This window comes from Psittacula echo (genome assembly GCF_963264785.1).
Source record: "Psittacula echo genome assembly, chromosome: 4".
Classification (NCBI taxonomy): domain Eukaryota; kingdom Metazoa; phylum Chordata; class Aves; order Psittaciformes; family Psittacidae; genus Psittacula; species Psittacula echo.
Window position 1 is genome coordinate 7,117,258 of NC_137738.1, and position 26,060 is coordinate 7,143,317.

Here is a 26,060-nt window from a genome sequence, read left to right on the forward strand (position 1 = left end):
CTCTGCTTTGGTTATGTTGGGGAAACACCCCAGCGGGAATGGCTTTTGCAGCACAGCAAGCAGGGGAGGGCGGGTAAAGGATCTGCCGCTGACCAAAGCTGGGGCCTTCTTCAGCGATGCCGAAGAGCTGCAGAGCCTGAAAACTCACAATGAAAAGTAATAAGTAGAAAACCAAAGCAGTGCCGAGCTCTTCACTACGTCATTTTAATTGCATCGACACCCAGCAATACAAACAAGCAGATGTGCCAAGAGCCACCCCTCATGGAGCGGCTCCCTTCCTTCCGTGGTGGGTCTGTCACGCTTCTTCCACTCCCAGAAGAACCAGGAGAAATAAACCAAGTAATAACAATAATTGCACTGGTTGCTGTACAAACACAGTCTTCCCTTTTCACACATTCGTGGGCTCTGTCGCGACAGGAGGGGGAAGCCCTGGCGCCCATCCCGACACGGCCGGAGCAGGTCCCCGGGGAACAAAGGCTTGTACAAAACAGAATGAAGATTTTCTTACAAATGAGGTTTGGGGGGGGGGGGGGGTGTATGGTTTTTTTAAGTTTCAAAACTAGGTTTCGGGTCACTAATGGCTGGTATCTTTTATCTACAATAAATTCAGCATATATTTTTATCTTTAGGAATGTGTAAGGCATTTTGGTAAGTTGAACAGTTAAGGCCTAGGTCGCACACTCGTCAAACTGAAGTCCCTTCCTTTGAACTGTCCTCTTGCCCCTGGAGAAGGAAAACAGAGGTGAGTGACTGAGCTGGGTCTCAACCTTCTCCTCATGGCAGCTCAAGCATCAAAGCATTCCACACATGACCCAGCTCCTGCCTTTTGGGCAGGGAGAACCACGACCCCTACCACGTGTGGTCCCCGGGACTTCCCAAAGTGCCACCTTGCCTCTGGTTTGAAACCATTGCCCAACACAGGCTTCTCCCCCCCCCAGCCTCCACCAGCATCAAGGTGGGGATGACCGTGGCCATCACAAGTACCGTTTCCTGAAGCTGTTCTTTCAACTTCTTCACTGTTTCTCTCTCTTTGGCCAGTTGGTCCTGGGTGACCTTCAGTAGCTCCTGTAGTTTAGTTGCTGCCTGGCCCAGGTCCTTTGTTAGTCTTTTCTCTTTTTCAAGTCTTTCCTACACAGGAGCCAAAAGAAGGCATCTGCCTCAGCCTCCCTTTGCCATCTGGTGACATTCCCCCCTCCTAAACACCTCGGGTCATCTCAGGTCTGCATTGAGCCACCTTGGTGGCCACAGGAGCTCCAAGCTCCCTCCTTGCCAAAGGGGCCAGGCATCACCCCAACAGCTATATAGAGGTCACTCTGGCTCCCTGAAGATGCCATGGGCTGAGATAACCTCATGATAGCAGAACAGTCTCCCAGTACTCCCAGGTGACAAGCACCTCCGTTATCTTGGCCAATGTGATGAAGTGGCTGTGACTTGCACTCTGCTGCCCTCCATAGAATCCCAGACTGGTTTGAGTTGGAAGTGACCTTAAAGCTCATCCAGTTCCAACTCCCTGCCATGGGCAGGGACACCTTCCACTACAGCAGGTTGCTCCAAGTCCCATCCAACCTGGCCTTGGACACTGCCAGGGATGGGCATGTTGGAGTTCACAGCCAGCCCCAGGCAGAATGCTGCTTGCAGGGGAGCCATCTACCTTGCCCCAACATCCCCAAGAATGGTAAATGATGCCCTTAGTCCTGCTCGGACATGGCTGAACACCAAGCGCAGGAGAGCAGGGCAGCCAAGTCACCTTGAGATGCTGGGCCTCCTCTGTGTCTGCAGCTCCTGCGTTTTCAGCCAGTCTCAGCTTTTCCAGCTCTGCTTGCAAACCGCACGCTCTGCTCTGGGCCTGGAAGGGGGACACACAGTAAACACACAGTGGCACTCACCTCCTGCACCCTGCCCTGTACATCCCCTGCTCCCCAGTGGGTCTGCCTCTGGTGAAGGGTTAAGTCATACAGCCAGGGTTGGATGTGAAACACAATGCATTGCTTTTGCTGATCCAGCTTGCACCAGGAGGATGGCATTTCTTGCCACATGCAGCATGAAACCCAGCTAAAGCCCTAAAGGGCAAGAGCTGGCAAAAACCCCTGGAGGGACTGGGAGAGGGGCAATTCGAGGGGCCAGCAATACAAGCCTGGCTTTAGCACAGCTCCCACAGGCAGTTCTTCAGATATGTGAAGGAATGTGGCAATGCCCGAGATGGGAACAGGGATGAGGAAAAGCTTTCAAATTAATCCTTCAGATTAATTCCTGGGCTTCATTAGCAGTCAAGAACCCACCAAGGCTTTGCAAACCCTTGTATCCTCCTCGCCTGCACCTACCTCCTCCAGCTCCTGCGCCAGCTTCTGCCGCAGCACCTGCTCCTTCTCCACGAGTGTTTCGTTCTGCTCCAGCTGGGTTTTCAACTGTGTTAGGAACAGGGGAAAAACCCAGAAATAAGACTTAAAACGACCTAAGAGATGAGCTATGGTGACATCACCAAGAAGTGACACTGCCAAGAAAGCTGGGCTAGACAGGAGAAATGAAAACTGAGCTTCCCCAGGGCACCAAAGGGCAACAGGTACAGGAATCCTCCCTCTGCACAAAAACTGTGAAGATGCTGATGGCGACTCCCAGGCTTGGCTTTGCATTGCAAGTTCGGCCTACTCCTTGGGCAGCACCATGTGGGACCTGGGACAAGAGGCACCCCATAATGGGGGATCCCTGGCAGTGTTCAAGGCCAGTTTGAATGGGGTTTGGAGCAACTTGGTCTAGTGGGAGCTGTCCCTGCCCATGGCAGGGGGTTGGAACTGGATGAGCTTTAAAGTCCCTTCCAACCCAAACCAGTCTGGGATCCTACAATTCTATGACCCTGGCAGGCCCCCATGCCCAGGAGAAGGCTCCACACTTAGCAGGATTAAATGGGAGAGACAGAGCCCAGCTCGTGGCAGCACCACCACCGAGAGGCGTTAGCTGAAAGGGAATAGCTGCTGCTGATGCCCTCAGCCTGGCTCCAGTGACATTTATGGAGTCTCTGTAATCCTAATCCCCACTGGCTGAGAAGGGATCCTGGTGCAGCTCTGTTGGGGTGCCTGCTTCCTCCAAGGAGACCCAAACCCAAAAGGGCATCATGATGTGGCAACGTCAGCGCAAGGGCTCGCAGCATCTGCTGCCTGCCTCCCGCTAAATCCTGCCAGCCTCATGCTGTGACAGAGGGTTTCCAATGGGAACAGCGCGGTGAAAGCCAGCTGGTGACGTGTTCCCAGAGGGAATAGGACATGTAGCTGACGGGACGGGGGGGCTGGCTTCCCCCCAGCACACAGGACAGGAGACAACACAGCCGCGACAACAGCAAAGCCACGTGCGGTTCTCCATGCGGTTAGCGACGGTGAGACGGGACAAGGGATGTGGTTAAGGGTCAGCGGTCTCACCACCCTAACCTCGAGGGGTGCAGGCTCGCCTGAGTCAGCTCGTAACCCCACTACTCCATCCTGTACATGGCTCTTCATCTCACTCAACTGCTGCCTGACCTGGAAGGAGGACCAGCAAGCCTGGCTCAGTTGCACATCCCCACACCACAGCCATTACAAGACCCACAAGGACCTATGAAGTTTTCCAGGGTTTTTTCCTTGCACACAAGCTGAAACGTTTGGAAAACGACTTGTTTCTGCCAGACACAGGATGGTGGTACCTAATGTGGGCAGCGTGAGTCACAGAGCTACCAGGGGTGCAGAGCACAAGCTCATGTATCAGCTGCTCTCCTTAGATCACTTGGCATTTTGGTTTAAAGCCACTGCTGAGGGTTTGCACTAACACGGTTGAGGTGTTCAATAAAGCAATCGAGAGAGGGTGGCAGGTCCCATTGTGCCATCAATCACAGCTGGGATGCACAGGGAGGCAGCTTGCCCAGAGAAGCCGTGGCTACCCCATCCCTGGCAGTGTTCAAGGCTTGGTTGGACAGGGCTTGGAGCAACCTGCTCTAGTGGAAGGTGTCCCTGCCTGTGGCAGGGGTTGGAACTGGATGAGCTTTAAGGTCCCTTCCAACCCAAACCAGTCTGGGATTCTGTGATCTAATGAGATTAAGGCTAATGATGACCTCATGCCAAGAGGCTGCACTGACCTGCACCATAGCAGTTGCAAGGCTAAGAAGAGTCATGTTCCCAAGGGAAAACTGTTCTGGCTCCGTTCTGTGCAGCTCTGCAAGCCAGCAGTACTGCTGAGGATTTTAAAAGCCATCTCCTGAGCCTCTTACAATCCAAGTATGGATTTAAAACCAGAAGCCCCCATGGTTTTATCAGGTCTGTTGGCTCTTCTGGCCCTATATCCCAGCCCTCTTCCTCACTTCCATGCAGAAGCCCAGCCCCATCCTCCAGCTCCCCGAGTGATCCCTACATGAGGTCTGCCCAGCCTCAGTTCTCCCATCCAGAGGTGGATGGATGGATGCTAAAGGCACCCAACTCTCTGCCTCAGGGTGCTGTTGGGGTAACCAGTGTCCAGCAGTGGGGTGGCTGCTACATGCCATACATGTGAGCCTTGTTGTTCTCCTTCCCACCCCCATCACTGGAGGAAAGGCAGGCAAATAGAAATCTCCTCCTGGGTCCCAAACAACCCCTTACCAGGGCCAGCTCCTTGCTCTGCTTCTGTGTTTCCATCTTGGCTGTCTCCAGCTGCTCCTTGGACTCTGACAACAGTTGCCTCAACTGTCAAGGAAGAACAGAGAAGTCCATTCATGCACTTGGGTTTGGAGCCCTTTGGCCCAAGGAAGCATTTTCATGATGCAAAATCCTCCCATTGAGGCCAAGAATCACAGAATCCCAGAATGGTTTGGTTGGAAGGGACCTTAAAGCTCATCCAGTTCCAACCCCCTATCACAGGCAGGGACACCTTCCACTAGACCAGGTTGCTCCAAGCCCCGTCCAACCTGGCCTTGATTGGACTGGTTTCCTCCTGCTTTGCAAAGCTGCAGATCCCCAGGGCACTCTCCTCACATCCCAAGAGCATGGATGGGCAGTGAGTCTGGCTTAGAAGAAGGAAGCATTTGAGAAGGTACCAGCCGCCACACTTACCACTTCAACTTCTTTTGTGTAGTTTTGGCGTTCAGAGCTGGCTGTCTTCAAGTGAGTTTCCAGTTGTGTTTCCAGAAGAGAGGTGTATTCCTTTAGCTGGATTAAAAGGGAGGAAAGCAGGAGGGAACTGACTGAGGTCCACTACCTGCCACACATCCCACGGTCCAAGGCCACCTTCCCCAGGACAAGACAGGGGATTGACTCGAAGCCAGCCCAAGCACAGGATGCATCCATCTGGCACCTGCACAGGGACCTTTTCCAGTACCCAAAAAAACCTTACCTGATCTGTGCTCTGCAGATCTGCTTTCAACTTCTCCACCATTTCTTCAAGGGATTTCAGCTGGAGCTGCGACTAAACCAGAAAGGATCAGAGAAGGTCAGCGAACAACACCTCACATGGACACTGAGCATCCTTCATTCAACCGAATACCAACCACCGGTTCATTCTCACTTTATCCTGCACCCGAGTGTGGAAGAGACCTGACACCAAAGCGGAGCTCCACAGCCTGCAGGGCAGGAGCTCCAGTTCTCATGAAGGATGAATCCAACAAGCCCAGGCTGTAAATCGTGGAGCGAGGCAACAGCTTTTGCCTGCAGGACTTCAGCTGGCTGCAGTTGGCTTCCAACACCCCAGAAACTGGCACCAGACTCGGTGCAAGTTTCCTACTGAAAGTGCCTTTGGTTTGGAAGCAGCAAGGCAGACTTTCCAATGAGGTGTCACGGGTTTTGCTATGAAAAGCAGCCAAGCATGGGGCTTGCATTTAAACCTGGACTGCTTTGTGGAGAGGATTCGGCTGCTGAGCTTTTGGGATAGGAGGAATTCACCTCTTCTCCACAGAGAGGCAGGGCTGCTCTGGGCCCCACTCTCACCACCAGACGTTCATCCCATCACGCACACCACCAGTGGCCACGTCATCCCGGAGCAATCCTACACCCGCTCTCAGCAGGAGCCAGCAAGAGCTGAGGAACCAAAGACCTCTTGTACAAGAGCTCCCCCCCCACCTTCCTGCAGCCCCAGTTAACTCCAGAACCCCACGTGTGATGGATAGGGAGCAGCCAGACCATGGAAAGCAGCTTCATCTCAGCTCAAGAGGGAGGAGGTAACTTAGGTCTGCTCTGCAGCACAGGCACGGCCAGCCAAGTTCTCCCAGACTCCAGCTAAGTCACGAGAGCTCACAGAACTCCTGGGCAACAACAGCGGCTCTCTGGCTGCTGCAGGCTGGCTTTTTAACCAGGAAGAGCCGTACCCAGAGCCAGACACACAGCTGGACCCAGAACTATGTGCAGAACGTGGCTTGGACCTCAGCTCCTTCCTGAAGGCTCAACGAACGCCAAGGTCAACAGGTTTTGAGAGCAAGCCAAGTCCTTCTGATAACGGGAGTTCAAGAGCCCTGCACGTGCTCTCCTCCCGTCACGTCAGCACCCACCAGGAGGGCTCAGCCCCATTTCCAAGCATCCAAGCTTGGATTACTGAAGCGGTGCCGTGATTTCCCAACTACCACGATGCCTGAACTGGGGAGCTGCCACCATTCCTCCAGCTGCACTGGCAGGGTCTAGGCACACACCAGAGGGAAGAGAGGCCTCACTCTTACGTGAGGTGCACTTCTTGTCTCCTGGTTTGGTGACAGGAGAGTCCCTGTGTCCCAGAGCTCAAGGTTGGCAGGAGCAGTCAGTGCCATAATCCCATTTACAGCCAGCAGCCCATCTGCTCCTATAAGTCCAGCTGCTCAAGTGACAAACCCACCTTCTGGACTTCCTCTTCGGATGCTGTGAGCTTTGCTTTCCACACCTGCTCCTCCTCCTCCACGCTCTTCTGCAGGTCTCGCAGCATCCCTTCCTGCTGGCAAACCCTCAGTGAGCCCACATCTCCTCCAGCCCTCCCAAGCTAAGCAGTGTCAGGGCTGGAAGCCCTGGAAAACCCAACACCCTCCAAGGATTTGGGCCAAACAAGGAGTGACAGAATTAGGTAGAGCTAGGGGATCCTAGCTCCTTGACTGGCTCAACCACCCTGCCCATCAGAGCCCTTGCTGTGCCACATCCCACCACCACCAGCAAGGTTTCCAATGCAATTAGGCTGAAGAAGAACTCAAGACCTTCACGTTTCTCCTATCCCCCGTCTCAACAGCAAACATAGCAGCCCCACAACATACTGCAGGATGCCCACAATGAGCCCACAGGCAGCCTGAGCTGCCAGGAGACCTCTCAAGAGGTATATTTTACTGGCAGACCAACAGAGCACAAAGGGCTGTAACCTACCGTCTCTGCAAGGATAGTTCTATACTGCTCACATTCTGCTTGTAAAGTGCTTTGCGCTTCCTCTGCCTCTTTCAATTTAAGTGCTGAATCCTAAAAAGAGAGGGAAGTGATGGAGAGGGAGGTGAGGAAAAGACGTGAGTGACCTTCAGGTACTGCCTCACTCCTTCACTTTCCAGTCCCTTCACTCACTGAGGGCTCGGCGGTAACTGTTTGCTGCTTTAGCACATCCACAGCCTTCTCCTTAAACTCTTGTAGCCACGTGTCATAATCCTGAGTTTGGAAAAGAAGAGGACAAGGAAGAATAAGGATGCTCAGATGTATGTCCTTCCCACGTGGTGGAGGCTAGGGGGGCCTTAGCCAGCCCATGCCTACCTGCTGCAATGACACAGTGACACCGGGGAGGGCAGAGAGCAGCGTCTGCTTGGTTCGTGTCTGGAGTGTTTCCAGTTGTTGGGTCAGCTCTTCCTGTAAGAGGGACAAACTGGCATGGGATGGAGGTCTTGGGTACCTCTGGTCCTGCTTTTCTGTGCTTACAGGGGTGAGCTGCATGGGGAAACCAGCCAACAGAGAACACCACAGAAACACCCCTTCCAGATCGCCCATCTTCCCAGTTCCCTGACCACGACCTAGCTGAGATCCGTGGCCCTCAAGACAACCTTTGGAGAAGCTGGCAAGAGAGCTGGGTCAGCACTGCTTCCAGGAGAAGAGAGGCAACCCAGGGCAAGCGTCTCTGGTGGCCTGGGGAGGCTGAATGTTTCCCTTACAACATCACCAGAGAGAAATGCCGGGCTCACCTTTGTTTTTGTAGCAGCCTGTAGTTTTTCCTCGCATGCCTTCTCCACTGTGGTCAACGCTTCCATCGCTTTCCAGTTCTTCTCACGAAGGTCCTGCCAAGGCAACACACAGAGGGCAATAAGCCACACATTGTGCCAAAGGCCACCAAGCTGCTTCCCGGCACTGAGGAGGATTTCAAAGCCTTCACTCAGGAAAACAGGCATCAGCTCATCCGTGGCAGTCTTCAAGGCCAGGCTGGACAGGGCTCGGAGCTATCTGCTCTAGTGGAAGGTGTCCCTGCCCATGGCAACGGGTTGGAACTGGATGAGCTTTAAAGGTCCCTTCCAGCCCAAACCAATCTGGGATTCTATAATTCCACTGCCCACATGTGCCCCTTCCCTCTCCATCCCTGCCATGGCCCAGGTGATGGCCTTGAGGGAGCAGAGCAGAGCTGGATGGAGGCAGGAGCTCTAGGAGTAGCCCTCAGTGTGCCTAGAGAGGACATAGGCCAAGCAGAGGGCCTCAAGGTTGCCCCCACACAACTATTACCACCTTGTAGTAGAGGAATAAGAAGCAGAGGAGCAATGAGGTGTGAGGGACCCTTGCTCGGGGATTGTTGATGGGACCCTGATGGGGTAGGATCTCCCTGGCTTACCAACAGAACAGGAGACAGACACCCGCCGAGCCTGACAAGAGGATTCCTGCCCTCCAGCACATGAGGCAATGCCTCCAGTGCTCCGCTGGGCCACACCACGGAGCTATGATGGGTTTGCCATTCAACCCCCCAGAGATCTCGGGTTTGGGGGAATAAACTGTGAGCAGCAAAAGCTGAGCCCGCCTCACTCACGTACGTTGTTTTTCGTCTTCTGTTGCTCCACTGCCTCCCGCAGCCCTGTGGCTTCCCTTTCCAAGGACAAGAGCTGGTCGGTCTTCTCCTGGAGCCTGGAAGGGCAGGATGCAGGAGTGAGTCTCAGCATCCACCGCCCTCCCAGGTAGCAAGGTCCCAAGATGGGGACCACAGCCCCTCCTATCCCGGTCTGCTCCGGGATCTACAAACAGCAGGAGGAACTGGACTAAAAACCACAGCCACGGCCATGCTGGAATGGGATCTGGCTTTCTACTGGGTTATCAGCAGTAATGGAGTAGCTGGCTGTACACCCAGGACAACAGGAAGAAGAAACCTGATCCAAAGGCCAGAAATTCCAGCTTACACAACCAGACTGCTCCTGTCCATGGTTCCTTAGGCTGAGACAGCTCTGCATTTCTAAAGCGTAATTCTACTATCTTGAGTAACCAGCCTCAGCTACAACCTGTTAATCTGGGGCCAACAGTGGAGCCAATTAATACTTTAAAGCCTTGGGAGACATGGACAGCAAGCTGGAAGTGCCATAGCAGTCTCCACGTGCACCCAGACCCACCTTGACTGCAGCTGCTTCATTTCTGCTTCATTGGCTGCCTGGAAGAGAGAAAGCACTTTTGTTACCTCTCCTAGGCCCGTGATGCAGGTTCAGCCCTTCCTGCAGCATCCCGGAGCAGAAGATAACACAGGTATTGTGTTAACACAGTGCAAAAGCACCTGCTTGAGCAGTGTAACCCCCTCTCCTCCTCCCACCCCACTTAAACAAACATGCAACCTGCAAGTCTCTGTCTTTTTGTGCCTCCCTCATCTGTCCTGCCTCCAGCAGAGCTTCAATGGATTTGATCCTTTCTAGGAGCTTTGTGTTCTCCGAGCTGGCATCCTGCAGTCTCCCCTTCATGTTGTCGAGCTCCAGCAGCTTGCTTTTAACTTCTGCTTCAGAGCTCAGCAGCTTGGCCTGCAGTTCTGTTGGAGGAAAGGGTGAGAAACAAGGTAAGGTAGGTGCAAACCAATCTGGAGGCTCCCCCCCCTGCCCTGCCCTGCCCAAGTAGGACTATTGGCCAAAGAAGCCTTGGCCATGGATGTTTTTCAGGGGGCAGGGATGCTGGACAGCCCAGGAGAGAGGCACTGGAGTGGCATCCATATGAGCATGGACCAGCCCCGTGTCTTGCTCACACTGATACCAGGCATCCTCACTCAACCCTGAGTCTCCTTGTCCCACCGAGCACCCAGCCCCAAAAGCTCTGGGTCTACTCCAGAGCTCTCCCTGCACCGATCCAATGTTCTCACCAGCAATGCTCTGCTGCTGTCCTTTGGCCTTTTCTGCATCTGCCAACAAGCTTTTGTAGCTGGTCTGGGTTTTGCGGAGCTCGCCACTTACTTCATCCAGTCTCTTCTGCAGCATCGCCTCCACCTCCCTTTGGGAAGCCTATATGGCAGGAAAAGAAGGCTTTCATAGTGTGCCAGTTCAAACCAAAGCTCCATGTGTCACATAATGTTATTTTTAAGCTGTGCTTCAGGGGTTTAAGTCATCTGCCCCCCTGCTCCCCGCTGTGCACAAAGCATCTTGCCTCGTGTGTGGGTTTTGTCACCTGCCAGCCCTCAAGTGGGAAACAGACAACATCCAAACGTCTCTGTTCTGGGCCAAGACCACGGGCATCCTCTCCTCTGCTGCAGCTCTGAAAAGCCTCCGAAAGCCCTGGTCCTAACGCACAGCCCAGCAGGGAGAGGTGCTGCCACAGTGCTTAGCAGGACAGAGACACCCAGCCACGTGTTTCCGCAGAGGAGGAACGTTCAGTGCTGTTTGGGCCGGGGAATACTTCCTTTTTCCATCTTAGAAAGCGGTGAGGAAGAGGCCTGGACAAGGCAGGCACTTCAGGGTGAAGGCAGAGGAGGAGGACGAGTGTGCTGTAAACCAGCCACTCTGTGGGTATGAGCTGCACCCTTGCAGATGCAGAAACACTGCTTTGCATGGATGTGATAGGAGAAGGTAAACCAGCAACTCTGCCTCTCTCTGAGAGATGCTTCCAGAACCACCAGGAATGCAGGACTTCTCCATTCCTTGAGATTTTGACCCTGTATCCTCAGCCCAGAGCACCAGAAGAGAATGTCCAGGGGAGATCCTAAAGGGACTGACAAGAAACCTGGAGAGGGGCTTTTGACAAGGGCCTGTAGGGACAGGACAAGGGGGAATGGCTTTAACCTGACAGAGGGGAGATTGAGATGAGACATTAGGAAGAAATTCTTCCCTGTGAGGGTGCTGAGGCCCTGGCACAGGGTGCCCAGAGAAGCTGTGGCTGCCCCATCCCTGGCAGTGTTCAAGGCCAGGTCGGATGGGGCTTCAGTCAGGGCACTGTATTCCCGGGGCTTTGCTGGTGATGCTGCACCAGGAGCGCATTGCATGTGACAGATTAACAGCAGGGAGGAAATCAGGAGGTCTGCAATGCAGCCTGCTTTCCAGCCATGGACTCTCATCTCCCTCCAAGTGCTTCCCATGTTCAGGCCCACAAATCCCATGCAATTCAGCCACCATCTCTGTGAGGGAAGCGGGTTTGCTGGCGCCTGCCTGACCTGCAGCTGCTCCATCTGCTTCTCTGAGGCCAAGGCTTTGATCTCCCAGCTCTTCTTCTGCTGCTCCTCCTGCTGCAGCACCTCTGATTTCTCAGAGAGCTCTTTCACCAGCTTGGTGCACTCCTGCCGCAGCTTGGCCAGCTCAGCGTTTTGCCTGCACCAAGAGAAGCAGGGTTAATGTAGCCCAGAGGTCAGCCAAGCATCCCTGATGTTACCTAGGGGGGAAAAACATCCTCCTGTGGGCTTGAATCAGGACTTGAAACTTCCCAATGGCTGCATTCCCTGTTTCTAGGCCATGCCTGGTCCTTAAGGGAGGGGTGGAAAGAGTTGACAAATCCCTTCTCCAAAGCCATGTTTCAATCACAGGAGACATTCCTTTCTCGTGAGGTAGAGGACACAAGGATCAGTGTTGCCAGACACAAGAGGAAGCGCTCTGAGCAGCTGGAGCCCGCTCTGTAATTATTTGACCGCTGTTAATCCCCAGCCATTCAGGCTTCCTATAAAAAGGAGTGGGAAATTCTACCTGGCTCCTATTTGTTCTGCATGCACCAGGCAGCCCTCAGTTCTCTGCAGCATCAAAGAGCCAGCTGCATTCGTTCACACGGTTGAAAGTACAAGTTCCGCTAAGGTGGGAAGTGCCACGGTGCCTTCTGGTCCCCTCTCCCTCCACCCGCTGCCTGTCGGGTCTACCATCAGCATAGGTGACTCCAAAGCAGAATGGGCTTCCCCTGCCCTTCCACTTGGGAAGAACATCCATGTTTCCCCTGCCAGCCCCCAGAAGCCATTTGCCAAGTTCTTCCTCACTCTCTCCTCTAGTTGGGCTGTCTACAGAAGCAAGGAAAGGGGGTGACCAAGCGTAATGGACAGCCAACCCCAGGGTTTGCCAGAGGGCAGCCCCATGCTCTGCCCCCCAATCCCAGCCTTACTTGCTTTCCGTCTGGCTGGTGGCCTGGTTGAGGGCATCCCTCAGGATGGAGTTCTCCTGCTGCAGACGGGCCAGCTGCGTGTTGGGGCCATTCTCCAGCTGCTCCTGCAGCGTCCGGATCTAGAGAAACCCAACAGGGGTTAATGCCACCACCAGCCCCTTTGCTCCCCCTGTGAAGCCCAAACAATGAACAAGAGGGACTGGCAGCACAGAGGGGATGTCTATTGATGCTGACAGCCCCCAGGGATGCGACACCCCATGAGGATGCTCCCACATGCCTCTTCTCCCTCAAGCACCAAGGTCCAGGAACACCACAGAACCATTAGGGTTGGAAGGGACCTCTGGAGATCATCTGCTCCAACCCCGCTGCCATGGCAGGGCCACCTAGAACGTGCCCATGGTGGGTTTTGAATGCCTCCAGAGAGGGAGACCCCATGACCCCCCTGGGCAGCCTGTTTCAGTGCTCTGCCACCCTCAACATGAAAGTTCTTCCTCTTGTTGAGGCGAACCTTCTTGTGTTTTACCTTATGCCCACTGCTCCTCACCCTGTCGCTGGGCACCACTGATGAGAGGCTGGCACCATCCTCTCCCCAAGGCTCTGGTCCCCTCGCACCCTGCAGCGTTCTCCAAAAGCCACCGCAGCAGCCAGAAGCTGCACAGAGGAGCAGAGCGTGGGGCTCACCTTGCCCTGGAGCTGCTGCGTTTCGCTGACGTGGTCCTGGTAACTGGCCTGCATGCGCGCCTGCACCGCGGCGAGCTCCCGCTCGCGGGCCAGCAGCTGCTCCTTCAGCTTGCCCTCCACGGCTCCTGCCTTAGTCCGCTCGGCCACCAGCTCCTTCGAGGAGAGGTCACCCCGTTAGTCCCCAGTGTAGGAGATTCCCGCTCTAGGGATGCAGGACGGGTGGCTCCTAGCTCAGAAGACTTCAGAGTTGAGCCCTTCCAGAGCTGCCCCCCTTCCCAGCTGCACCGTTTAGCACTTACATTTCCTCCTGCATTTTGTTTTGGGCTCTGTGGCCACTGGATGCCACTGTTGTTCCACATTGGGGCAGCTAAGAGAAAGGAGTTAAGACAGCCTGGAATTTGATTTCCTCCCCCTCCCAGGATCAATAACATCACATAAAGTTTGGGGAAAAGCAGGAAAAGTAATACCGAAACAAGAAAAACACAACCAAAAAGGCACCCTCTGGCCCCTGCCAAGGCAGGATGCTCTGCTGGCTGGCTGGGCAATGCTGTACTGCTGCCTCATGTGGTCTGCACAAGCTGGGGTCTACAGCACGGTATGGGGTGGCTTTGCCCTCTCCCCTCCTGCCTGCAGGCAGATGGACTCACCACTGCCAGGTCCTGCCGGCTGCAAGGTGCTGAGTGGGGTCTGCTCCCACTTGAACACCCAAAAAGAGGTGTAGGCAGGGGGCTGAGTGAGGGAAGGGGGCTATAAATACAATCAGACTTCCTGAAAAGGGACTGATCAACATCTTCTCAGCTCGGGGGATCAAGGCAGAGACAAGAATGGATTTCTTTTTCTCTCTAAAGCCGCAGAAAGCTGCATCTCTTCCAGGATCTGCTCCACTTCTCCCATGGCTGCCAACAGGCACTACTCTGAGGCTCTTTGGGCTGGACCAGGCCCAGGAAAAGAGGTCAGGGGAGAAAACCACAAATGGGTGGAGGGCCAGAGATCCCCTGGGCTTCACCTCCAATGGGGATGAGATGCAGGAGGCACACGGTGAGCCCCGATCAGCAGAGCTCACACCATGGGTGCCGGGAGGACCATGCAGTCCTTACCTTGCTCAGCTCCCGCAGCTTGTTCCTGGCCGCAGCCGCATCCTCCTGCTCAGTGCTGAGCTGCTTCTCCTTCTCTTCCAGCTGCCGTTTCAGGACAGCGACCGGGTCTCCCTTCTGTGTGGCCTGAAGGGAGGCACGTCAGTGGGGACCCCCACCTCCAAACCCTTCCTCTCCATCCCACACGTGCAGGATCCGCCAATGGAAAACTCAGCTCCATCTCCAAGACTGACCAAGGAGATGGAGGTGCCTTCCCTCCCCTCCACAGCTCCCGAGGCTTGGAGAGCCCTGGTGGCAGCCCTACCGTGTGCCAAGTGTCCTGCACGATGCCCGCCTTCTCCGTCAGGATCTCGATGAGCTGCTGGGCCTCCCCCTCACTGAACACCATGCTGCTGATGGTGGACACAAGCGTCTTGTAGGGCAGGTAGAGGGGCCCGTCTGAGTCTGCAGGTGCTAGGGAGGAGAGAGGAGGGGTTGGGACCACTCAGGCCGACAGCAATGCTGAGGAGCAGCATCTCAGCTGGCTTCAATCCCACAACTGCTATTTCAAACCAGCATCCACACAGATTTCCAGTCAAGTCTGATACCTCTCTAATTGAAAGCAATATGATAGGGAGCTTATCACTCTCTACAACTGCCTGACAGGAGGATGGAGCCAGGAGGGGGCTGGGCTCTGCTCCCAAGGAACAAGGGATGGGACAAGAGGAAACGGCCTCAAGCTGCACCAGGGCAGGTTTAGGCTGGATATTGAGAACAATTCCTTCCCCAAAGGGCAGTCAGGCATTGGAACAGGCTGCCCAGGGCAGTGCTGGAATCACCGTCCCTGGAAGTGTTCACAAACCGTGTAGATGAGGCCGTCAGTGCCATGGGTTAGTAATGGCCTTGGCAGTGCTGGGAATGGTTGGACTGGATGATCCTAAAGGTCTTTTCCAACCTGGTTGATTCTGTGATTCTATGCTGGGCTGCATCCCCAAAGTGTGACCAGCAGGTGGAGGGAGGAGATTCTCCCCCTCTGCTCTGGTGAGACCCCCAATGCAGTCCTGTCCCCAGCTCTGGAGGCAATAACACAAGAGGGACATGGAGCTGTTGAAGCAAGTCCATAGGAGGCCACAGAGATGCTGTGAGGGCTGGAGCAGCTCTGCTCTGGAGCCAGGCTGAGAGAGCTGGGCTTGTTCAGCCTGGAGAACAGAAGGCTCCAGGGAGACCTTAGAGCAGCTTCCAGTGCCTAAAGGGGTGACAAGAAACCTGGAGAGGGGCTTTCGACAAGGGCCTGTAGGGACAGGACAAGGGGGAATGGCTTTAACCTGACAGAGGGGAGATTGAGATGAGACATTAGGAAGAAATTCTTCCCTGTGAGGGTGCTGAGGCCCTGGCACAGGGTGCCCAGAGAAGCTGTGGCTGCCCCATCCCTGGCAGTGTTCAAGGCCAGGTTGGACACAGGGGCTTGGAGCTGCCTGCTCTAGTGGAAGGTGTCCCTGCCTGTGGCAGGGGTTGCAACTGGATGAGCTTTAAAGTCCCTTCCAACCTAAGCCAGTCTGGGATTCTACAATTCTAAGCACTGGAGATGATAATCACCACGTACATGTGCTTCTTGAGCCAGCTGTCTCCTCTGCCTGTCATTGCTACTGGTCCCACCACCCTGCCACCATCCTCCACCAAACAGAATGATTTCCAGCAGGAGCTGGGCAGGCTTTGCCAACACAAGGGAGCAGGGATGTGCTGGGCATCAGAAGCACCACGATACAACCTTGCTCAGGGACATCACCCAGCGCAGCAGCGCTGGTTATGCAGAGCACAGCAAGGCCAACTCCCACCGTTCACCAGGCAGGTTTGTTCCAGCTCTTTGCTAAGCAACAACATGACTCCAACCATTCCCCGACCCCTCTGCTAACCCAGGAAAGCCAAGGAGCATCAGGAGTGATGATGCTGTTGTAGGACCACAGTGCACACAGAGTCACGATGGACAGAGGGTGGTGGACAGTGGTTTAGGAGCTCCTGCACAGTGTCTCTGGCCCAGTGTGCTCATTTTCCTAAAACATCCCAGAAGAAAAAGCAGTTTGGGCTCCAGTAGCTCCAGAGCCTCTAAAGCCATTAATACCAGGGTCCCTTGAATGCAGAGCTCAGATCCTCCCAAGGACAGAGAAGGATGAGGTGCTCCAGGCATCAAAGCAGAGACTCCTCTGCAGCCCTTGGAGAGGAGCCTGTGCTAAAGCAGGTTCATCCTGAAGGACTGCATCCAATGGAAGGCCCCACACTGGGGCAGGGGAAAGGTAGAAAGAAGAAGGAACAGCAGAGAGGAGCTGTTACGGACTGACCGCAGCTCCCATTCCCCTGCTCCACTCAGGGAGGGTAGGTAGAGGAGTCAGGAGGGAAGGAGTGAAGTTGAGCCTGGGAGGAGGAGCAGAGGGGGAAGGTGTTTTAATCTTGACTCGGTTTCTCATGCATTTGAAGTGGAAATAAATTAAATTAAGTTTTTTTTGTAGATGAGGCCATGGTTGTTGACATGGGTTAGTGGTGGCCTTCGCAGTGCTGGGGAACGGTTGGACTGGGTGATCTTAAAGGTCTTTAACAACCTCATTGATTCTATGACTGATACCCAAGTAGAGCCTGTTTTGCCTGTGACAGTAACTGCTAAGTAATTGCCCTGTCTCTATCCTGACCCACAACCTTCCCCATCTTATTTTCTCCCCATCCTGTTGAGGAGGGGAGTGAGAAAGCAGCTGGGTGGGCATCTGGCAACCAACCACGGTCAACTCACCACAGGAACAGAGCAGGAACACCTAGCAGCATTAGTATGCACTGCTTGCTCCTGGCTTCTGGTAGATCCATTTGGGATAGCAGCCCTAAGCCCTCTTCCTCACATCCAACCTGAATCTCTCCTCTCTTCATTTCAATTACCTTTTGTGCTGTCACAACAGGCCTTGTTCAAAAGTCCCTCCCTGTCTTCCTTATAGACCTCTCCTAAGAACTGAAAGGCCACAATAAAATCTCCCTGGAGCCTTCTCTTCTCCAGGCTGAACAAGCCCAGCTCTCTCATCCTTTCCTCAAGCAGAGGTGTCCCAGCCCTCAGAGCATTTTTGTGGCTGAAACAAGAAGCAGCCACGTGGCAGAACCGCCATGGGCAAGCACAGCAGGGACGAGGGGTCTGAAGAGCCACTTCTCAAACCCAAGGGGACATGGGAGACACGGATGGCCCTTGCATGGAGCCTGCACCCAGGAGGCAGCATCCCAGATCCAGTACCACATCTGTTTCATGGGAGAGCTTGGCTCCTGCTATCACAGACACAAGGGACATGAATACAGACTAACCACTTGCAAGCAAGTCTCTGTGTGATGAAGCAGGCTTAAAAACAAACCACACAAGAGAAAAATACCCCAAGATGCTCTTTGTGAGGTTTTCCATCTGTTTCATGTCTCTGAACACTTTGAACACACATTTTTATCTGCCATGGGATAATTTGTTGCTTCTGCCTCTGAGGAGGAGAAACCACAGCTGCCAAAAGGCTGCCCAAAATACCTTGGTCAAACTGCAGCCAGCTTCACGGCACAAATACTGCTGAGAGCTTTCCTTTGGAAAATCCCGCAGGAGCAGCTAAGACATCACTTACGACATGCAGGATCGGCACTTCATACTCAACAGAGTAGGTGTTTGGAGCAGACAAAGAACTCCCAACTAAACAAGTGCTGGAAGTTCATCTCCCATCCACATTCCCTCTGCTGCTACAGCTTGGATTTAGGACCATGATTTCCAGTGTTAGAGAGGTACAACGCTGTATGCACATGCCAAACCAGCTACCTCCAGTTTCCCCAACAACACCACTGCAATATCCTCCCGTAGCTGCTATTCAGACCATTTAAAACCTACGTGGAGATGGCCTTTAGCAAAAACCCCTCCACAGAGGAGCAGATACAAAGGGTTTAACCCAACCTTGGAGACCAGTGGCTGCAAAACATCCTGCTGAGTGGTAGGCCCTCTTCCAAAACATGGGAAAGGAAACTCTAGCAGTGACCCTGCTCCCCATAGAAGAGTCATAGAGCTCCTGTGTGCTTTTAATAATCAGGGGTAGTAGGGGAAAACACCTTGTCTTGGCTTTGCACCCAGATGTGCAGCACCTTCGCAGCTGTCCCCTCTCATAGGATAGGTACATGCACCTCCTGGTCATTCCCAGTGTGCAGATGTGCTTAGAGACCCGCAACACAACAGCAAATCCAAGAGGAACCTATAAATCCAACATCTGTGTGCTGGACCACGAAGCTAAGCACCAAATGGGATGTGTTGCAGGAGGCAACACATTACAGAGTGAAAACGAGTCAATAAACTCTTCACTTCAACAATACTTCCCCTAGAGAGAACTATGATCTAGATAGGCTTCTACAGCCCACCTTCCCTTTGGTGCACACGATCCATGCCACCAGAGACAGCCTTTCTACAGCTGCCCTGTTCCCAACAGTGAGGAATGAAGAGATCTCAGAATGGGATAGCTCCGTTTCAACAGCACCAAGGTGTGCTGCTAACTTACTTGATGGGGATATATGCAGAAGAATTTGGCCTTACCTGGTTCGCTCTTCTTCTTAGACGAAGCCTTCTTCTTGACAGGTCCATCATGCTTCTGCTCCTCATGGGTTGGAAGAGCATCAGTTTTCTTGATGGCAACAGAGCTGACGGCCGGCGGAGCACTTTGCTGTGTGCCAACCGGTGGCACAGCCACCACAGGCACTTCCTTAGGAGTCACCTCTAAGACAGGAGAACTTTTGGAGACACTGACAGGAGGCGAAGCCCTCACTGGGCTAGAAGCAGGCTCCACCTTTGCAACCTTCTTCTCCTTCTTCCTCTTCTCCTTAGGTGATGCAGCAGGTTTCTCCTTTTCCTGGGGGGCCACTGGCACCGCTGTAACTGAAGACTCAACAGTTACAGGCTCAGGCACCACAGGAGGCTCAAGAACCACATCCTTGGGAGAGTCCACCACTTCCTGAGTCAGCTGCTGCTCTGGGATCTTTCCATTAGGTTTCTCTTCCTTTTTCTTTGCTTTTCCTTTTTTCTCAACAGGTTTCTCTTTCTTCTTTTTCTCTATTTTCTGCTGCTGGGTCTTCTCAAGTTCTTTGCGTTGCTTGGCCAAGGCTTCCTCATAAGACGTCTCCTTCATGGAGAAGGTGGACACCAGGAAGATTCCGATGGCTGATATCACCATAAAACCTCCAAAGACCATAACACCCAGTGTCTGAGGGTCATACACATCCATCCTGCCTTATTCTTCTGTGTCTGCAAGACATCAGAACAACAGTTAGTGGGGAAAAAGAGATGGAACAGTCTCTCTGAGCAGGGAGTTCTGTAAGGACACCTGTGTCTCCAAACGACACCATGGACTGAAAAGGCTGCAACAACCTCCAGAAGAGCCAAAGAGGGAGAATTACAGAACAGGGATGTGGAGACAGCCATGAGCAACTACCTATTAGTCCAATGCGATGGCTTTGCATGACCCCAGGCAATACCTGCAGCCTGTTTTCAGACTGTCTGGTGCAGGCTGGCCAAGACCTGGGCTCTCCCTGGAGCATCTGGCCTTGTCATTGCACCCAGACACACATCCAGGTCTCAACTTCGGAATCAAACACCCCCCTGGAAGGAGAAAGCACGCACAGGAGAGCTCTCCCCAGCTTTGCAGCAGCCTTCTCCCTTTGCCACTTACACCCTGAGGCACTGCTGGCTTCTGCCCAACCCGGGGAGGAGGATGCCGGGTGACCACATCCCGCTGCAGAGCTGCCCCCAGCAATGAGAACCACCCCAGCAACGACACTGCATGCACAGACTCCATGCAGAGAACCAAGTCACCACCATTTCCTTGAGATATAAATACCAATGAAAGTCACAAGTTCAAGCTAAAAAACCCCAAAAGGATGGTCGTTAGTTATCTCATCTCCACAGGAGCTGCCTGCAGGAAGAAGTGAGACTTGCAAAGTGAGTGCTGGATGCAGAGCTTCTCTTTCTCCCTCTGCTATTAGCTGGTGGGCAAAGCAGCCACAGGGTCCTTCCCTCCCTCCTCTCCAACCTCAGGTTCTCCATCTGTAAAGGAGCAGCAATGGAGGTTGTATCCCCTGTCAGAGATCTGTCAGCCACACATGGAGAATGATGCTGCTATCTCCACTCTTCCCAATTTCTAGTTGAACCCTGTCCCTAGTTTCGAAGCCAATCTCTTATCTGCTGTCCCACTCATGTGTTCTTCCCATCAGGGCATCACCTTCACGTGGCTGCAAGGTGGCTCCTGAACCCCAGATGCTAAAGTCTTGCAGTTAAGCTGCAAAGGAGCACTTCCTAGGAGGTGCCCGGCTGCGGTTCCTTGTTATTGTGCCTCAAAACACAGTGCAGAAAGTCCTCGGTTATCACAAGTTCCCATCCCCACACTTAACTGCAAGCATTATCGCATTTCCTCTTTAAGAGGCTGTGGGTTGAGACGAGAGGGAGGGGTTGGAAGGGGAAGAGGAGAAAAGAAGAATAAACCCAAGGAGATCAGCATCTTTTCAAAACCTCAGTGCTCACAGGGGGACACCTTTACCTGTCCAGCAGTCAGAGGAGGGAACTCACAGCCAATCTGCAGCTCAAGGCTGCTCATGCAGCAAGGCGGTGACAGTGCAATGAAAAACTCTCCTCCAACACCCAAGCAGAGCTGGAAGGGGCTGCAAAGTGGCTGTTTCCCACCGGAGATACCGCTTTGCCCAGGGAAGGATGCTTGAACCAGCAGCCCAGCAGTCCTGGCCCAGCCTCTCCAAGCATCCATCCAGGCGAAGCAGGACAGAGCTGGCAGGCAGGAGGGCTGCCAGTGCCAGCTGGAACCAGCCTCCCCTGGTAGGGCCAGCTTTCTACCCCAGGGCACCACTCAAGATCCCAGCTGATACTACAGGCATCCCTACTTCACATCCGCTCTGGCTGTTTCGGATTTAAACAGCCTCAGCCCGCTGTATCCCAGCACATCTGGTGCCAAGTCACTCCCTTCATACTAAGCAGCATCACTCTGGGACAGTCCCCACCAGGACAGACAGATTATTCCTAATCTACAGGGTGGAAAGGGCTGGATTTCCTCTCCCTGGCAGTAAATACAAAGTAGGGTTAGAGAACACATATCCATGACCTTGTGCTGGGTTTAGGGCTACACTGAAGCACCCAGGAGCTGTTTTAGGGGAGGAACAAGGCGACCTGTGTTCCTTGCCCAGCAACCCGGACACATCAGTCAAAGTAAACACTTCCTGGCTTCACACCACCACGGCTTTGTATTTAGATGAGAATTTGCTGCTCCAGCTTAGGGCAAGGACATTGCCGATCACTGGCAAATGCACCTCAACCCCACCAGCTGCTACTGCCACCTCCAAAAGCAGCTGGCTGGAGCCCACAGAGGATGGGAGTGGAGAAAAACACCCCAAACCTTTGCTATAGAGGCACCCAGCACTCAGAGGATGGATGAGAGAAGACAGAGATATTTCACATAGAGCGGGGTAGTGAGGTGGGTGAGATGGCAGTGCCGGATGCAGCACCACGCTGCCACAGCTCTCTGCCTGACCTACATCTCACCCCACACTGCTGTCCCCACGAAGCCCTTACACACAGGGTGCTTAAGCCTCACATCCCCTCTGCCCCACACGCAGCCTCACCCAGCTCCCCTGCTGTAAAAGCTGCCTGCACCTTGCCTCCTCTCAGGCTTTACAGCCAGGGTAAGATAAGGATGGAGATTAGCGTTAAAGTCCTTCCTAGCTAAACAGAAAAACCACCCAGCAACCCCTTCCAAAACAAAACCAACACAAGTCAAAAGCAGCAAAGAGCACTGACCAGCTGTGGACCTGCTGGGAGAGCTGTCACAGCAGTGATGCTTGCATGGGCCATCCGCAAGCTCCCACCACTGGACCAGAGAAACCACATGCTGTTCCCAAGGTGTGCCAGGAGAATGAAGAGTGACAGATACCAACCAGGCAGCAACTGCTCCCAGCAGCGCCATTAAGGCAAAGGGAAACTTTGGTCCTGTCCTGATGCTCGTGCCCCACAGCCCACAGTGTGGGGCCAATCTTGGCAGACCTGGTGCTGACTCCAAGGAGCAAGTTCTACCAGTAGAGTTCCTCCTGCGGTTGAGACTTGGCACGGACCAGCCCCACAGCTCATTCAAGGAAGAGCCTATCACCCGTCAGCGCAAAGATGGCAGCAGGCTGTGTGCTACCATAGAATGGGTTGGGCTGGAAAGGACCTTAAGGTCATCCAGCTCCAACCTCCTTGCCATGGGCAACGCGTGCTTAAATCAAAGCAGCTTTGCCCTTCGGAAGGAAAGCCCTTCATGCTTCCCACCTGCACAAAGCCTTAGCCAGGACGTGGAAAAACAGGGCACCAAAGGCACCACCACTTGTCTGCTAGCGGATGGCTAAAGGACTGTTTCACACTTAAAGGTTTCACTCAACAGCCAGGCTCTGAAGAGGCTTGAAGACTTCAGCATCCTCCCCTCCACAGGACTTTGTCTCTACGACAATGCTTTTCAGTCTGATGCTCAGGCTGTTCTGGGAGATGGCTGGATGCTTAAAGAGTGCAGAGACAGCACCAGCTATCAAAGTCCACGTTCACATCCGGCACTAAGCACATTTACCTGCATGAAGTTTCTTGAACAAGATCATCTTCTGCTCCTTACCCAGCTGAAACAGTGGAAATCCAGTACCTCCATATGCAAACTCCTCCCCTAGAGCAGCTTGTTCAGGTAAAGCTTTTCACCACCACAGAACAGGACTAAGAGGGATAAGTGGTTATTTATTTCGCTTGGCCTTCTCATGTAAAGGAGACAACTGAAACGCTGAGCTCTGACTCTTCCATTCCCATTATCCATCAAACTTCCCAACCTCCCAAACAACAACCCAGGAGACCTGACCTCCCTCTGCCACCCTGCACGTGCACTCACCTCTGTTTGCCCTGAGCAAACCCAGCCTAAGGAAGCAAGACCAATGAAGCACTCAGCCTTGATGGCTTTCCAGCAACAACCAATTTAACTAACTAACTAACTAACTAAACAAACTAACCCCCAGACACGTAGTGTGACAGCACATGGGCCACGCTCGCTGTCCTGTTGCATTTGCCAAGGACAGCTATGTGTCAAAAACCAGGTAGAACCTTCTCCTGTTCAGCCTTTCCTCTCCGCTATTCCATGGAATCCATGGGTATTCAGTGTCGTTGCACTCAGTCCTCCACCAGCCCTGGTTTAAATCAGTCAGGTCAAGCGTCAGGTGGCCAGGAGCAAAGGAAGAGACAGGTTGTGTAATACCTACAGAAACCTTAATTCTTTACACAGCCAATGGAAAAATACACCTGTTATCTCCTCCTGCTCTGGATAAAAGCTGCAGAAAGGAAAACATGCTCTCTGCAAGAAGAACACTTGGTTCCTCCGCAACCCAAGGCTGCATAGATCCACAGACTGCTTTAGGTTGGAAAGGACCTTAAAGCTCATCCAGTTCCAACCCCCTGCCACAGGCAGGGACACCTTCCACTAGACCAGGTTGCTCCAAGCCCCTGTGTCCAACCTGGCCTTGAACACTGCCAGGGATGGGGCAGCCACAGCTTCTCTGGGCACCCTGTGCCAGCGACTCAGCACCCTCACAGGGAGGAATTTCTTCCTGATGTCTCATCTCAATCTCCCTCTGTCCGGTTAAAGCCATTCCCCCTTGTCCTGTCCCTACAGGCTCTTGTACTCCACCATGGCGTCAAGGTGGCATCTCAGGTTAAGGCAGTGTTGGACAAGAGGTGATGGGGTGTTGAAGGGCAGACAAAGAGAGAACTGCAGAGCCCTCAGCAACGCCTGCCTGTGAAGCACCAGGCTGAGATTTCAGCTTTTTCCCAAACACAAAGTTATCCCCCCCCAGGCCAGCAGGGCAAGAAGCAGCAGCAGCAGCAGCAGCAGCAGCAGCAGCAGCAGCAGCAGCAGCAGCAGCAGCAGCAGCAGCAGCAGCAGCAGCAGAGCAGCCGCTGCTTGGGGAGGGCACTGCCTGGCCTCTGGTTCCAAGAAACAAGGTCTCATCTCCTTCCCTGCCTCCCGGCTGCAGCTTCCATCGCCAAAGAGGCAGCACCAGAGGCAGAGCCACAGCTGGCGGAACAGCACCAAGGAGGGAGAAAGAACCAGGAGGCTTGATCCTGCCAACAGCATCAGGAGAAGACAGCAGTAGCACCACCCGCAGATAACAGACAAGCAGCAGATACCCCTCCTGGGGTGTCTGTCTTTGCCATGTCACAACCAAGGCAAAAATTAAACACGAATGAGAGAAGCCCGTGCGCGGATCCTGCTCCCATCACACAGCCTCTGCTTAAACGCATTTTCTGCCTAAGTGACTGTGCACTTCCAGCCTCCTGGCAGCATGTGTTACCCTATGGAGCAACTCCAGACTGTCAACAGTTAGAGCTCAACTTAATTGAACGTGTCTCAGCGCTCCATTAGCTCTTGGAGTGCAGCGGCTGCGGCCACAGCCCTGGGCAGCGCTGCCAGCTCCCTTCCTGAGCCCCAGAGTGCAAAAACAAGGCAGAAGAACCATACATATCATAGAACCACAGGCTGGTTTGGGTCGGAAGGAACCTTAAAGCTCTTCCAGTTCCAACCAACTGCCACAGGCAGGGACACCTTCCACTAGACCAGGTTGCTGCAAGCCCTGTCCAACCTGGCCTTGAACACTGCCAGGGATGGGGCAGCCACAGCTTCTCTGGGCACCCTGTGCCAGGGCCTCAGCACCCTCACAGGGAGGAATTTCTGCCTAAGAGCTCATCTGAATCTCCTCCCTGTCAGTTTAAGGCCATTCCCCCTTGTCCTATTGCTCCAGTCCCGCTACTTATGTATATATACATTGATATACATATACACACAAGAAGAGTGTATTAGCACCATCACACAGCTGCAGCTTCGCTAATCTCTGCGGTGGCTGTTACAAATTTGCTCTCTCAAACAGCCTTTCACCACCGCCCCTCATCACATCTGCACAGGGTCTACACCCCAAGGAGCACCCACCTCTCCTAACCTCCTTCCCAGTCCTTTCCCAGCAAGTGGATGCCGCTGCCTCCGCTTCTTGCCAAGAGGAACGCTGACATTTGAGGCAGGGAGGTTCCTCTATCGCGCCTGGCCACGTGTGCAGCGCGATTCCCCGGCGGGGAGAGGAATTCCCGGTTTGCCGGCGGGAAGGCTGGTGACATCCAGTTTGGAAAGGTCCCAAGCTGGTGGGGGGGGCGGGTGCCTTTGCTTATAGAGTCCATGCCTCTATCGGAAAGCGTCGGGCATCGCTGGACCCAGCGCTGTGGGGATCCCTCAGTGCTTGGAGGGATTTTGGGGGGTGTTAGTTGAGAGAAATAAATAAATACGGAACAGCTGCCTGCGGGCTGTAACCTTTTGCAACCGCGATTAACCAGATTAGTGAATTTCATCAGGAAGGCGCTGGGGCAGGGAATGGGGCTGAAGGCTGCGGGACGGGCGGTGATGCCCGTGGGGCAATGCCCGTCGGCAACTGGGGCTGGGAAGCCGAAGGGGGCCCGGGTTCGTCCCCCTCCTTCTTCCCTTCCCTCCCGTCCACTGCCGGTCCGCACCCGCCGCCATTCCACACCGCCCTCGCCTCGGAGGCCATTCATCCGCCTGACCCCCCCGCCCCGCAAACGTGGCCAGCCCCCAAACCCGGGATCCCATCCCCCTTCCTTCCCCGTTCCCGGGAGCGCAGGAATGGGGGTGTGTGTCCCCCTCTCCCCCCGCTGCGGCTGGGGTCCCGCCTGGAAGTGGAAGAGGAAGGGAAAGGGGGGGGTCCGACCGCCGCCGCGTACCCACCGGTGCCGGGTCGCGGTCCTTGCTGCCGCCGCGGCCGCCCGTGTGGAGTCGTG

General features: G+C 54.0%; 1 protein-coding gene across 7 annotated transcripts; it reads right to left on the minus strand.

Annotated features, from left to right (window-relative positions):
* RRBP1 (ribosome binding protein 1) lies at nt 1–26,060 on the minus strand. 7 transcript variants are annotated; one of them, XM_080616112.1, is made up of 24 exons: nt 26,008–26,060; nt 18,759–19,463; nt 14,508–14,656; nt 14,207–14,329; nt 13,110–13,262; nt 12,429–12,547; nt 11,503–11,656; nt 10,222–10,360; nt 9,710–9,897; nt 9,494–9,531; nt 8,927–9,017; nt 8,096–8,188; nt 7,674–7,766; nt 7,491–7,571; nt 7,302–7,391; nt 6,790–6,885; nt 5,326–5,397; nt 5,046–5,141; nt 4,596–4,679; nt 3,420–3,509; nt 2,322–2,405; nt 1,748–1,846; nt 985–1,128; nt 1–723 (listed from the first exon to the last, which is right to left on the minus strand). In XM_080616112.1, exons 2-24 carry the CDS (start codon nt 19,441–19,443, stop codon nt 685–687), a joined length of 3,000 nt encoding a protein of 999 aa, XP_080472238.1. In that variant the 5' UTR covers nt 19,444–19,463; nt 26,008–26,060; the 3' UTR covers nt 1–684. The 7 variants fall into 7 exon arrangements, with proteins under 7 accessions (XP_080472238.1, XP_080472237.1, XP_080472239.1 ...); XM_080616111.1 differs by having other exon boundaries at nt 26,004–26,050; XM_080616113.1 differs by lacking the exon at nt 26,008–26,060 and adding an exon at nt 19,651–19,868 and having other exon boundaries at nt 6,790–6,882.